At 41.7% G+C, this 15,583-nt stretch overlaps 1 protein-coding gene across 1 annotated transcript in view; it reads right to left on the bottom strand.

The window, feature by feature from the left end:
- The window catches only part of tmtc1 (transmembrane and tetratricopeptide repeat containing 1), a 146,529-nt gene that overhangs the window by 114,124 nt on the left and 16,822 nt on the right, over window positions 1-15,583 (bottom strand). The window contains exon 2 of the mRNA XM_022749816.1: window positions 11,655-11,832. Within this exon, the coding sequence (XP_022605537.1) occupies window positions 11,655-11,832 (178 nt within the window). The remainder of the gene's footprint in view (window positions 1-11,654; window positions 11,833-15,583) is intronic.

The following is a 15,583-nucleotide window of genomic DNA, read 5'->3' as shown; positions in this document are numbered from 1 at the left end:
AATGAAAAACTCTGCTTTGACTGGACAGTTGAGTTCTCATAGAGCCGCTGCACTACACACGAGGAAATTGTTCATTTCCTGTTACAGTTTGTTTCCTGGGTACAGAATAGCACTGTGGTCCTGTGTTTGTGCTGGAAGAGATCTCCACTCCTTTAGCGCTCTAGTAAACAACTCTGTGCTGCCATTTTTTGTGGGCATTAAAACGAGCACGACTGGCTCTTGCCTGGTTGACCCTCACACTGCATCAGAGGACATTTGCATAAAGTCGAGCCTTTCAACTTTGCAACACCGGGTCCCATTCACAAACACTGTCGCTGTGTTTGATACCACGTGTGTGAACAGCCTGTTACTCGACAGGAGAAGGCGAAGCAGAATCTCCCAGATATGTCACTCACCTCGAGGAACTCAACAGGAAGAAAGCAGAAACACAGAGAATAGTAAAGACAAGACTCATCCCTGGGGGGTGTTCACATGTTCACAGAGAGAAGCTAAGACATAAGAAATAAAAAGAACTCAACATGAATTCAACAAAGATAAAAAAAAAACCAACATCAAAGTGTGACCTTCATACATCACATGTGGAGTATATGTAAAACGTAAATACAATATATGAAACATAGTTATAAGTGGATATACTGTGGAATTGTATAATTGAAATGGATAGACATAGCATACACTAATGTAAAATACAAAAAGTAACAATATTCTGGTAACATATTGTATTAGTATATGTATAGAGTGATAATCAATAATATAATTCAATGAGAAGGTTGCACTGTGGGAAGTGTAGGATCCAGTAGTTTCTGGTGACTGACCCATATTAGGGACTACAGGTCAGGATACCTGTGCCTTTGCTGCACAAACTTTGACATTTCTCTTTTGATCTGTCTCTTACAATTTCCCAGCTTTATGGAAGTGCAATAAAAAAAAGTTTCTTGGAATACCTCTTTAATCTAATCCAGGTATTTATAGGAGGTATTTTCATTGTGACTGAGCTGTTAGTCTGATTATTAGTGAAACAAAAGGCTTCGAGGAGGAAAGAAACTTACGACTTCATCTCACTCTCTCAGCCCTCTCCCTCTCTACCTCTCTCTCTCTCTCCACCTCTCTCTCTCTCTCTCTCTCTCTCTCTCTAATTTGGGCCAATTACATAATTCAGCAGGAATCTGAGCTCAGCTGCAGCTGCCTGTCTGCATCGAAACCCCAGCACAAGGGGAGAGGAAGTGTAAAAGTACAGCTCGGTTAAACACACCCAAACACGCACACCGAGCGTGTGTGACTTTTTGCAGGCAGGCTGTCACCCCGGGCACATTCTGGAAAGCGCCGTGTATCTCTCGTCGCCTGTCCCTCGCCTCGGTCTGTCCTGGCCTTGACCGGCATCCCAAACACCCCGAGACAGCTTTATTTTGTCTGTGTGTGTGTGTGTGTGTGTGCATGTGTGTGAGGGCCCACAGCAACAAGGCACACATATGGCAGACAGGGTCCGCACATGCCCAGCATTCTATCAGCAGAGAGAGGAGAGGAGGTATGGATGAATGGAGGCTTTTCAGCTCTCAAACAGGAGCCCCATTCACTGGATATGGACTGGCTGACTGACTGCCAGGCCGGCCATCTTGGACACAGAAAACAGTGGAGACTGTGATCCTGGTTCTGTTGTGGTTCATAATAATGAAAAACAACTGGAAAAAAAAGAAGACACTCAAACTGTAACAGAAACAGCCCCAGAGGTCAAACTAAATGTTTCTCTATTACAGATGATTAAAAAGGGAAAAAACATTGAGACTGTAATTAGAGATGGGGACATCTCATTACAGATTGGGAGACTGCATAACATCAGAACTCAGCAAACTGAATAATGACACCAAAACAAAACTTTCTATGAATAATGTGAGCCAAGACACCAGACTAACTGCTGCCTCCAAAATTATTTAAAGGTGTACTTTGATTTGATTTGTTGGTTCCTGTTTGTAAACACACCGCTCAAAGTCGGCCACTCCTCTCCGGCTCAATGAGCGAGAACGAGAGAGAGAGCAGAGGTAGAGCGAGCTAGGAAGTGAATGAAGAGAAGGAGTGGCGTTAGAGAGAACAATGTGAATCAGTGAAATAAAAAGATTTTTTCACAGAGGTTACATTCTGTAAGCACAAACAATCATGCCCACACGTCCGCACAACCCTGAAGGAAAGTGGCGAACTGCTGGATTTTGTTCGAATGTAGCCCGGTCAAACAGACACACAGACCTGCAGCTACATTTTTATAGAGTCCCGCCCTCACAACCAGCACGCTGTTATTGGCTGAGGCCTACACACCCAAAGGTTGACGCCCACAAATGTCCAGAACACAGCAAAATATGAAGAAAATAAGATACAGGTAGAGGGCAGAGTCTCTTCAGATAAATACACTGTGACACATTTCTGTTGGGGCATAAGTGATGAGACAGATTACTTTTCTATGAATCTATATATTGGTTTTTTATGAAAAACCTTTAAATGTTAGAAGTTTCATAAAGAAGACTGTATCGGATTTTATTATCATGGTTTAATAATCTTGAATGATTGTCGCATCAGTGAGTTTTACAGTGTTAATTTTCAGTAATGAGATTCATTCTACAGAGCCAGATGAAGAGTCTACAGTCATGCTAGCAGCTCTATGAGGCTGTGCTACGGCACAGTGCCGCTTTGAGCTAAACGCTAACATCAGTAAACAGTCTCACAGTAGCATTAACAATATATTGTTAACATGCTATTTAGCAGGTGATGTTTATCAAGTTCAACATTTTAGGTTAGCGTGTCAGCTAGCAGCAGGAGGATAAAAAGCACATTGTGAAAATGTCATGCTAGCTTATACTGTACAGTATATGGACATTTGAACTACTTTTGCAAGCCAGTGAAATTACGTCTTAGAAGTAGTTTTATATGTGGTTCTCATGTTTCTAAAACCTATTATGGAACACAAGTCACAACATCTGTAGGCTTTAACTAGCTAGAGGCTGACCTGGCACATGGGACCCCAGGGAGAAATGGCAGCTAGCTGCAGTAGTAAGACTAACCCAGACTAATTTAGCACTTGCAGTAAGTGAGAAATCAATTGTATGTCCCCGACCAGCAGTGGATAGCACAGATAAGTACAGCAGCTCCCTCACTCTCAGTGTGAATATTGATAGTATGTATGTAATTCCTGCTGTCTTACTTTAGCATACAGGACATTTGATGCCTGCAGGGTGGATGGGAAAAGCTTCCCTCATAAGAAACTATGACAATACAGGATTTATGAAATGAATTAAGCCTATAATTACTAATATTATATTATCGGCTTAACAAAGTGAGGCATGTTCCATTCACAGCAAAGCAAGTCTTCCATCCACACACACTACAACTCTGACACATGTCTAACTGACAAGCAAAGCACTGATCACAGAGCCTGATAAATGTTTACACTATCAATAAACACAGCAACAGCAGCAGTGTGAGTTGGTCCTACCCCAAAACAGGAGATTCTTCCTCACACATTTCTATGCAGAACTATCCACCTGCTCATTAAAACCCAATACTCTGACTAGACAATCAACTAATTCTGCAGTCTGAATTGAAAATGAGGTTTTGAACATTTTCCTCCCATTTCCACCACCAAAGTTCTGCTGTTAAGGCACAGAAACAACTCCTCATGTTTATCTCGCTATAAGCTCTAAGTCTGGTTTGTTTCCTTCTCGCTGCATCTCACTATGACATTACTCATGATTCTGTCTGTTAGACAAATTGAAACTGAGACCCGAGAACGGCGCTAGAGATTAAAAGTCAGGGGATCACCAAAGCTACTAGAATTCATCCACAGGAGAACATGTCGTTTGTACCCAATTTCATAGCAATCCATCCAATGGTTGTTCAGACATTTCAGTCTTACCAATAACAACCCTCAAAGTTTAAGTAGGCAATGTGAGATCTCATGACCAGTCCATTCACTCATTTACAGACATGACTGACTGATGTCTGATAAAGCTGAGTGGATTCAAAGCACTGATGGTCAACTGATAAATTACTGGAACCAGATGACGACCCTACAAGTGCTTTTATCTTGAAAAGCCTGCACAGCAGCTTCCCTTTTGCTGCTGCTTCTACACAAACCCACAGTCAGCTGTGGCCACTTACTCAGCTATCATAGCTAATGATATCAGCTAATGCTATTAGCTAAGATGAAACTAAATTCCCATCAATTTCAAAAAACGACATGGCACGCATGATGTTGTTTAGTGATATTCTCTGATAGTGAAACAGGCTGGGCAGAAACAAACAGCAGAGCTAACGGAACAACTGCCCAACTCTGTTTTCATCTGACTGGTAAGATGAAATAAGGCTGCAGAGGAGCCAAGCTGTGAGCTGTTCTGAGGGGTTTACTGGCAGTAAAAAGAACGTTTTAACCTCAGTGACAACAATTATTTGTGTGAATGGTCACTGGGTGTTTTAGTTTAGATAAAGCTTTGGTACATGAAACAGGAAAAATCTCTAACTTTCGACTTAGAGGACTGAAGGCTGCTTCTGTTCAGAAACTCTCACCATTTCTTCCGAGTCATTCTAAAGTGTCAGCAAGGAACGAGTTCATTTGAGAACACAAGCAGGAGCTGAATGTGTGGGTAATAGCCTGGGTGAGAAGTGTGTTTCTGTGTGTGTGTGTGTGTGTGTGTGTGTGTGTGTGTGTGTGTGTGTGTGTGTTTGACATACTCATTTCTTATCATGATAAGAGAAATGAACTCCATCTGGTCTTAATGACGGAGCCTGTTAATACGGAGCTACAGTCTGGGACTTGTGTGTGTGTGTGTGTGTGTCTAGATTTGTTTACAGGCAAGTTTCCATCTACTTTGCTCTATTTGCACAACAGTAGTTAATGGAACTGGAAATCTTCCTAAAACGCCCATATTTGGATTGAGTTTGGATAGCTACGCTCATTTTGAATCCCATTCCAGGTTGGCAGAAGATCCAAATTTTCTAAGCTTGGGAAGCTAATGAATCTAGTATCAAACCTTATGTCTCCCCGTTCGTCTTCATAAACAGCGGGCAGTCTACAAAAGTTTCAGTTAGCAGGCGTTTTTATCCAGCACTGAGAGCTGCTTTCACCAACTGAAATGACAAAGTTGTTAATGTAATGTTATATCAGCTGTGGCTGATGTTGACGCCATAAATGACATGTCCCGAGGCCAAAATGAAACTCTTGGCTGTTGTCTAATTAAAGTAAAAACTACTGTTTACTACAACTGTGGTTTTGTTTTCATTGGCTCCAAAGTAATTGCCGAGATCTCGGAACACAGCAAGAAACACAAGAAGTCGGACGATAAAGGAAGTAGAAATCAAACCCCCAGGTGGCCTGAAGCTTTTTTTGAAGGGAAAACAAAGGTTGGCAGTAAAACTATTATTCAGACCTATTTGAACTCAATCATACAGGCTTATACTCCTTCTTGGCCACTATGGTCCTCTGGGAATGTCAAGGAATGTCATCTGGCATTGCCACACAAGGCGATCACTGCACACAAGACAATCACAGTCCAGACTGTTCTGTTCTTTGATGGTGGAACAAGCTACTGAATGCTTTCAGAGCAGGAGCGTCCCTCTATATATTCAAGACTCATCTCCTCCCCTAACACCTCTAACACCTAACATGCACTTACTTTGCACTTTGGTGCACTTCTTCACCTGATCTCTTTGCACTTATTAAATACATATAGTACTTAGTACTTACACCAAGGTCTCCTACTGCACTGAAGCTTTAGTGATGTCCCTCACTTTGGATAAAAGCATCCGTCAAATGAGTAAATGTTAATGCGGGTGCCTGTTGTAAACATCCATGACTTCCTGTTTCAACTTTAAGGAACAATAGGTGACCTTTCTGCTGGTCTGACTGCTCACATTTCTTGCCCTACTGGACCGATGTAGTGATGCTGTCTTGTTCCAAGATCTCAGCAATTACTTTGGTAAGTACAGTCTTATCGTAGCCAACAGAACCAATGGCCAGAGCTTGTAAAAAAAAAAAAAAACTGGAAGCCAGTGTCTGTGCTTGGATGAATAAGCACCACGAACACAACTCTACAACTCTCTCAGCAATGATTGTTTCATCCAAAATGATCAGCCAATTAATCAATAAATTAATCATCAAAAAACACATTCTATAATCAATTTACTTAATATCTTTATGTATCAGTATCTGAAGTAGTGCCTCGTGAAAATGAAGGGGTCAAAAAGTAAGTGGGCTACACCTCTTAATCCAATGTGTCAAATACATTTTAAACTACATTCCTACCTTACGCTGCTCACCTCATTTCTTGGCTGCAGCCACAGGTTACTCTGAATTAGCTGTTGGCCGATGTGTATGGAATTAGGCATAGATAATTATCTACAGTGAAACAGTGGAATAATGATTCTCGACTCAACATCGCGATGAACGTCGGCCATCAGCCCAACACTACTCTGAATACTTGTGTGACTCTGGGTTCTCCGCTGTCACACGGAGACGTTTGTGTGGCTGTCTCTTTAATACTTTAACAAATACATTTTTGCTGTTTTGAACCTGCATCCTGTGAGGGTTCAAAACAGCAAAAAAAAAAACTATACGTACATAGATTCAAGAGGGGACTCAGAAGGATTTTCAGAATTCAGATTCCTTAAACTGTCTTTCAACCCAAACCCAGCAAACTTGATTTGTTTTGGTGTCCGTGCAGAGCCAGCTCCCCCTCCTCTCTTCCCGTCACATCCAGTCCAAGCGCTGCTGCCTGTTCTGGCAGTTTGATTGGCATGCTGGGAGATGAGCAGGGAAATCAAACTCTCTCCTACACTGGCCTGGAGACTTTGAGACCTTATTTCTGACTCCGTCACGCTTTCCTGCTCTCACTTTCTTTTCTGTCTTGTCGTCTTACTTCCCTCGCTCCCAGCTTGCTTGCTCTCCCTCTCCTCTGAATCTTGCCTTTTCCCTCTCTTCCTCCTCCTCCTCCTCCTCCTCGCGTCTCTCCGTCTCTGTACAGGGAGTCAGGGGAGCGCCCTGGCAGGAGGCCTGTCCTGCTACAACCCCTGCTGCTCTCCATTCATCTCTCTGTCGCTCCCTCTCCCTCCCCGCTTCTCGTCTCCTTTCATCGCCCTCCTCCACCAAATCTCATGCATTTCTTTTTCATCGCTCTCGTCTTTCTCCATGCTGCACATACTCCTCTGCTCCATTCATCCCCCACCCTCCCTCCTTCTCTACTGTGCTTGTGTACTGAACATCTGATCCCTTTATTGTCACCTCACCTGTTGGAGAGGGGAATAATAATCTGCTCTGCTTCCTCTGAGGCTTTTTTGCATAGATTCCACAACTTGCACAACTTGACTTGCCTCTTTCTCCGAGTCAGATGAGGGAAAACTTTGCCCTTTGGGAGTCACGTGGAAAGTAGAGCAGTGGTTCTAAATGGCAAAGGGAGTGTGAGAGCTGAATTGGGCTGACACACAGGGGCACAAAGGAGTCAGAGGACTGAAAGCAGGAGTGAGTTAAATAATGATGTGACTGTACTGATCCTGTGGGACCTGCTCTCTTACTCAGAGGCACTTCTGCAGGGTGCACAACTGCTGGCATGAGGGGCAGAGGACAGGATCCTTCCTAGGAGCAAATGAGGCCGCGATGTTGAAACTAGTGAGATTCTAAGTCTCATCTCATCCGTCTCGCACTGTGTTGAAGTCCTTCCACATCATGAGTCTGCAACTGCTTCACAGTGAAACTCTCACAGTCATCAGGAATCGGACAAAAAGATAAGGTGACAGTTAAAAAGAGGCTTTAACTGTGAAGGAGCAGCATACACACACGAGTTTTAAAGCCCTAAAATGTGGCTATTAGTTTTAATTAGTAAGATATTTATGTGCAGTTGAGGCTTTGGAGACAAGGAGGAAAAAATACGCCCATAAATACTGCCCCCACAAAAATGAGCGCAACTCATGATCAGATTGACAGAAACTTCAAATCACCTCTAGCACAATCCAAACAGATGTGTGCGACTTTCTGCTTTGATGTTTTCTTTTGTTTTTATGGTTAGCAGAGCTTTTATATGTAAAATAAACAAAATTCAATTCAATTTTTGTTTTCTTTTGTTATGGGCTACAATCCCCTACTACTGGGTGACTGACTGAGGTTGTGCTTATTCTGAATCAGTGAAACATTTGATCATACATGGTGTGCAAAAATGGAAAAGTCTTAATGTGGGTCTCAGAGGGTTAAATATTCAAGACTAAATAAGTAATAAAATGATTTATTAAAAATAAAACTCAGTTATACTGCCTCATCAGGACTGTGTGGGTGTGGCTCAGATCAGATTTGACTGGCAGTAACCAAACAACCCACCATCATCAGATTTTGATTCAAATGTTGCTTAATCCTGGCTGGTGCAGAGAAATACCTGCCGTCTCCTTGTGCTATGAAATGTGACTCCATGAGCCCGATGAGACGCTGATTCAGACGCCACTGAACACTGTCGTTTAATCAAATCCAGTTTGGTTTGGTGCTAAAAGATGCATCAGCATACCATGTACTTTATGTACTGCAAGTACTGCAATGAGAAATGAAACATTAAAAAGCTTTTGAACGTCTTCAGCTACATCTGTACTGATAAAAAACATTTTAGACTTATAAACTAAATCTAATGTAATCTCTGTTTAAAATGAATCTGCATAATAAACTGAGGAGAGAACATGTTTCACTAAAATGCTGCCAGCTGAGCTCTGTTACCCCTACTGGTCCCCTGCCTGCAGGGTCTATCAGACTATTGTGATGCATGTCCTTACAACAGCTGACAGCTTAATAACTGTGGTGCCCATGTGCCTTTAATTAATAGCAAGGTGCGAAAATTTTTTTTTTTTGACAGCTGTGTCAATTTTTATCAAGTTTCTCACAGACTTGGGGTCAGATCTGTGGTCATATATCAATGAAGCTGTATCTCTGACTGTTTTATTGGTTTGATGATGTATATAAATAATCTTCACCACCCTGATCGTATGTGATTACAATAGGTTTTCCTGCACAATATGAGGAGATTTTTTTTATAATGAATGGACGTGTTCTCTAAACAGATGAGAGATGATTCATCTGAAGCCTTTAGATGCGTGAGGAAGAGAGGTATTTCTGCTCTTTCTAACTCCTCACAGTCACAGGAGAGGAACTGTTCAGCAGGGATGAGGTAGTGGAAGCAGCAGCAGCACTGGATACTCAGCTGGGACTAAACCAGCAGACCCAGCTGGACTGTGCTCTGTGTTTGGGCTCCGGATAAATTCTAAATCAACTTCCCCACCTGGCTGATCCTTTTACGCCATCATCGCTCCGCAATGCTTTCAACCAATCAGCCAACCTCGTAGGCTAAAGGATAAATACTGAATGTAATTACGGAGGCAAAAAGGGTTTTCTAGTGATTTCCACTGACCCAAGCTGAACTGAAGTGATGAGACCTGGCCAGATGTTCCACCTCACCACACTCCAAGGCTTTCCATTCAGAGAGGAGCGGCGTAAGCACAAGTTAAGAACAGAAGTTAGCAGTAGCAGGCACAAGCTTTAATATGTGCAAAGGTAAAGTGCGACATGGTGTGTTATATGTGATTTCCTTTATACTAGTGTTACTGGGCTGTACCGGTCAGTCTCAGAGGACTGTAGGCTGGAAGCCGAGAGTTGTGGTAAATGGGTAGGAACAAGAAAATGTTGTTGTCCTCAACCTGGGATCTTGGTCTAGTAGCTGCTACAGCTCATGCTTTGATTTTTATAGCTCTGTAGCCTTTGTTCAAAGCAGAGACTTGAAGGTGGGGGCATGGAGGGAGGCAATGATACGTGAAGTGAGAGTGACAGGTGCACAATGGTGTTCTGAAAACAAGGGGAAGTTACTTTTTGTAGTTTGGCCCCCTCACCAGCAGCCACAGTGGCTTTAACGCACAACACAAAGGGGCAATTAAGGTACTTTAACCCCACTGCTCCGAATTGCGTCAAATCCTCCTCCCCAGTGTCAAATCTGAACACACGCATGAAATACTTATTCTATGATTCAGTGTGACTTACACTCTGATTACCTTAGATCCATAAACCCACTTCGAGAGAAAAAAAAGACACACCTTCAGAACTTATGTGAGCAAGTCCTCCAGTGACAAACAGGAGATGCTAACAGCTAATTCAGCTACTTTCAATGGGGACAATTTGACAAGTTCATTTGCTCAAGTTGTAGCTCACAGCATAAGTCACTATATCCACTGCAACCTGATACTGCCCGTTTACATCGCCCCAGAGCATTGTGGGAGGTATGATACCAAAACTTAGAGCATTACTATCCCCCAATTAGCAGAGAGAAAAACTATAGGAGTGACAGAATCAATTAGCATTAACTGTGGGGGGCTCACTCTATCAAACCTGTGGTTTAGAGGAACCTCAGGGTGCTACTTTGGTTCAACACTTTCAGGTTAATTCCAGGTTTGTTGGCATTCAGTAGCTGGAATACTGAGCACAGTGAAGCGGCATGTTCTGTCTAGCTGCAGGCTGGAGGGTGTCAGACATTTGTGATGAGCTTTGGAGCTCATTTTGAACTGAGCTTTTTCAAAGTGAGGGTCAGGGGTCAAACGTTAGTGCTTACACCGACCATGATTCCTCATTAACCTGCATTTCTTAAAAAATAAAAATAAAAAATAAAAAAAGCACACATCAGCATTTTGAGGGGGGTACTGTTTTCAAACCATATAATCTGCATATTGATCATGTAAAGGTGTCGAGAAAATGTCATGTTTTCTCCTATGCATCTATAAACAAGTTGTCATTACAGCTCATTTGCCAATTCACCGCGCCCCATTGGCTCCGCCTTAAAGGGAATGGTTTCATAATTTGGAAAATACATTTATTCTTGATCTGGTATGGAGTTACCAGATTCAATACCATTTTTGTATCTGTCCATTAAATATGAGGCTTCAGCCAGCAGTCAGTTAGCTTAGACGTTATAATTTGTTTTGTTATTTTTTTGGGGCATTTTGTCATTTGGGAATGACGTGCAGCAGTGGGCCTGGGCTGCATTCAAACGCAGGCCGCTGCGGTACGGACTAAGCCTAAGTGGAATGCGCTCTACCAGGTGAGCCACCAGGGCGCCCCAATATCTTGTTTGTTTAATCTTTTAAAACAAAAAAACATAGAATAAGAATTTGCCATTTCATGAGGGATCTGGTGCGAGGCTATTTCTTGGCTGGGACCAGTAGCCAAGCGAACCAGCAAAGCCTCCAGGAGGTTATTGGCCCCAGCCAAGAAATAGTTCAGTTTATAACTGCTGTAAAAACCCCTGCTAGCTGTAGCCTCATATTTACTGGACATGTAAGAGATATTCTAATCTAATTCTGCACCAGAATTTGAATAAGCGAATTTCCCCTAGGGGATAAAAAAAAAAGTATCTATCCATCTATCTATCTATAAGTGCTACTAAGGATCCAAGGTTGCTGGGTGACGGGCTAGAGCTGGTAAGATGGGGTCAGTTGATTTTATTTAACTTTTTTTGTTTTTGACTTGTTTTGATAGAAACTGTTTCTACTGGGCTGCACTGGTCATTCTCAATAAATCTCACTGATAAGTCAAAACTCTTGTGTGGGCTCCCTCTTTTGTTACACTCTCAGTCTGTGACAGTCTGTGTGTGTTGTGTACTCACGGCCTCGGTGTGGACAGGGTGCACGGCAAAGAGGAGCGCCGTGATGAAAGCCAGGCGCGAGTCTTCGAACACGCAGCGCTCACACGTGTGCATGAGCAGGCAGGTTACGGCGCAGTGCAAACACACATTGACGACGTGGAAATACAGAGGCGTCATGCCACCCAACAGGATGTTCAACCTGACAGACAAGAGAGACACAGATTCAGCACGGTGCGGAATGAAGCAGGAGACAGTGCAGTCAGTGTCACTCATTTTCTCATAAACCCCAACCATATGGAGGAGGGGGTCAACCTTATCTAAAACAATCATTGGCAACACATCACTCTGGATTTACTGTGGGAGTCTCAAAAGTAAATTACCTTTTACATTTCCTGGATGAAGTGATAGTCTAATAATGCTGAACAGAATCTCAATCCATTTTCCACTGCGCCATGAATTTCAAATGAAGAGAACGTGATTGCTTTGAGAGAGAATGTCGGATTCCTGACATCAAATCACACCCTGCTTAAGATCTTCCAGCAGTTAATCCCTCTGTGAGGAATAACAGCGAGATATGCAATTTTCACCTAGTTTATCATAATTGGTATTACGCTGTGACAATTCCCCCTTCAGCCAACACAATATCAGCAGCAACCTGATAAAGGTAAACCCAAGAAGAGGGAAACTTTACAGTGGTTCAAGTTCCAGATATTGTTCCATGGTGATATTTTCTCAATGGATTCAACACCACGCTGGTATCAGAGGTCCATTAATCAAGATAGGTTTGTACCATTCATCACAAACTTATTCCTACATGAAAAGAATAAAGTGGGATGATAAGGTTTTTTTTTTTTATTTAGTTGTATTTAGTTGCCAAGCTATTAGTGTGTTAATGCAGCCAATGCTTACATGATTTTAAAATCATGTGTATTTCAGATGTTTTTAGAGAAAGACATTAACAGAAAAAACACTGTCACAGTAAAAAAAAACCTTTGTTTCCTCACTGTAAAATAATCTGAATTTTGGAAGAATGCATTAAAAAAGCATCAAACATAATACACATACACACACACTACATAGGTTTGTTGTCAGGCTGAATAAACAGATTATTTTCATTCTTGATTGACTGTTGATTTAATTTAGTCTTTAAATGTCATGAAATTGTGAAAAACCTTCTAAATTGTTATAGTTTATTGTACTTTTGGAAATTCTTCAGGATTCACTAGAACTCCTGGAATGAGTTGCCTGTAAAAACAGTTCTCTTGAGTCGGCTGAAGAGGCGGTACACATGCACATGTGTGTACACAATCAGGGTCACACCTCCACCTCATTTTGAGCCAGGAAAAAAACCCCTTGAGCAAAACATTCAACCCAAAATTGCTCCTGATGATAAAAGGAGACTAAAAGGCCTTTTCAACAAAAATATCCACAAAGAAAGTAAATGAAAAGAGCAAATCAAAACTAGAATTACCCCCTCGAAATCCAGTCCTCCAACAATCAGTCAAGTTGCAGTAAAATATGGCCACAGTCTCTCTTTCCTGAGTTACAACGTTGAAAAATAGCCAGAAGTGTTTTTGGAGAACATTATGATGTAACAGTGAAATTGACCTTTGACCTTTTGCATGTCATTACTTCATCTTTTTATACTATTAGACATTTGAGTGAAATTTCTGTCTCAATTAAAGTGTGAATTTGTGAATTATGGACAAAAATGTATTTTGTGGGTTCACAGTGACCTTTGACCACCAAAGCTAAAGTTCATCTGTGACTCCAAGTGAATGTTTGTGCTAAATTTGAAGAAGTTCCCTCCAGGCATTACTGAGATATCGCATTCGCAAGAATGGGACATACAGACAACCCGAAAACATATTGCCTCCGGTCCTGACTGTCGCCGGGGCTGAGGAACAGCAACAACAACAGCAGGAAATAATAACCGATAGTGACCCTGTTGTTCTTTGTATATATAGTGTACAGTAAACAATCTGCTGAGTGTTTGATGGTTATTTATTTCTGCTTTGGCAGAACCAAGAAACAGTTTTATTTATCTCATCCACTTGCCTTCTTCTCCCTCTCTCTCATTCACTCTGTGGCTGCCTCTGTCTCTCTCTCAATTCAATTCAATTCAATTCAATTCAATTCAATACACTTTATTGGCATGAATATCAGGTGGACAATATTGCCAAAAAGTTACAGACAATATAATAATGACATCAGGAAATATAAACTCACACACATATATATATATATATATATATATATATATATATATATATATACTGTATATATATACACATATAATCTATAAAGTAAAATAAGTAAAAAGAACAAGAACAGTAATCATCGTAAACATTATATTATAGGTCTACTGAAGTAATTAGTGGTTGGTAAGGATCAATAAGCAGACAATTAACAGACAATCAACACTCTCTCTCTCTCTCTCTCATTTTTTTAAGCTGTTCAGTCAACAAAAACAAATTTCAAATGTAGTTTTAAAGTTTTATTTGAATGATCCAATATCAGTTCTTCAAATCCCAAGATGCTTTTTCTCAGTAAACATGTTACATCAGAGCTACATGTTGTGTGTCTGTAGGGGTTACTTATTGTGAGTGGCTCTGTTAGAACTGCATGATGGGTAAAACCTCTGCTTTGTGGAAATCCAGTTATTATGACGTGCACAAAAAGGTTGATTTAAGTTGAAAAGGAAAATATATGACAGCTGCTATATGAGCTACTCTGAGTCACAACAGTCTCATAAATGGTGACGTGAATAATTAGTCTATGTGGAGCTGCCACAGCTTCCGGACTGTAGTGACTCAGGACGGTCAGATGACTCTGGCACCTGCAGGAGGGACCGGCTGAAAAAGACTGCACACTGATCTGAGCTCAGTTTGTGTTTGTTGAAGAGAGATTCCCTCTGGCTACAAGATATGAGACTGTGTAAGGGGAGTGAACAGGGTGTGGATTCAGCTTTACTCGGTCTTTCCCCTGCCGGGGAGCGAACTGACACCAGCGAAGAGCTGTCTGGAGATGTGAGGCTGATGTACTGTCAAAACAAACAGTGCAGATTAATCAGTGAGCAGACTTTCAGTTTCTGTCCCGTCTGTGCTCACACTGATCATTAGCAGATGTCTGTAGAATCTGCTACTGATAGTCCATGTGTAGCTGTATGGCACAGCATTTTTTTTTCTAAAATATTCATAATGATGACGCCCTCGTAAGGCTGTCATGAGAATCGACAATCCAGGACCAAGTTGATGCTAAAATTAAGAGAATGCGACAATATTTTTCTAGAGTAGTAATAGTTTTTCTACAGTACCATAGGTAGTGGTACCGAAGATGTTGTGGGTGCAGGAGATGTGATTCTTCCAGGTCTGACGAGGGCAGTACAACAACACTACAAGCTTCTAGTCTGACATCAAACTCAAAGAGAGAAAGAAGGCAGGCACAGTAAACAATTACAACAACAGGTGAAATGGCGGCAGCAGCACCAGGTCCACCGCAACCAAAAGCCAGTATGCAAACGGTGGCACAGGAGGAAACACCTCCAACTTATCTAAGCAGCTCAAAGACAAACATCCAGATCTGTGCACAGAGTTCAGGGTGAGTGAGACAACATGTGACATGTCGCCAACATGTTCATGTCCTGAAATGTTTCCGTTATTGTTTGCAAATTGCGACAGCTGACATCTGTTGTAGCAAAGCTCCACGTACAATGTTCACAAAGGCTAACATTAGCGCGTTTAGGCTAACGTGGCGACAGCTCATAAGTTATTACTGTTCAGTCCGTCGCAATACAACAGACTTTTTAGATGAATATGTTCACACCACTGGTCCGTCACCTTGGTAATCAATTAAAACTGCTGCTTGCACACTAACATATGGTCCATTGGAGGCTCTCCCTGATGAACTAAAGTATAAAAGACAATGCAAGTACCATGATGGAGAAGGAT

Source organism: Seriola dumerili, unplaced genomic scaffold (genome assembly GCF_002260705.1).
Source record: "Seriola dumerili isolate Sdu_G_001 unplaced genomic scaffold, Sdu_1.0 BDQW01000138.1, whole genome shotgun sequence".
Classification (NCBI taxonomy): domain Eukaryota; kingdom Metazoa; phylum Chordata; class Actinopteri; order Carangiformes; family Carangidae; genus Seriola; species Seriola dumerili.
Note: the sequence above shows the minus strand (reverse complement) of the source record. Positions and strands in the feature narration are given on the sequence as shown.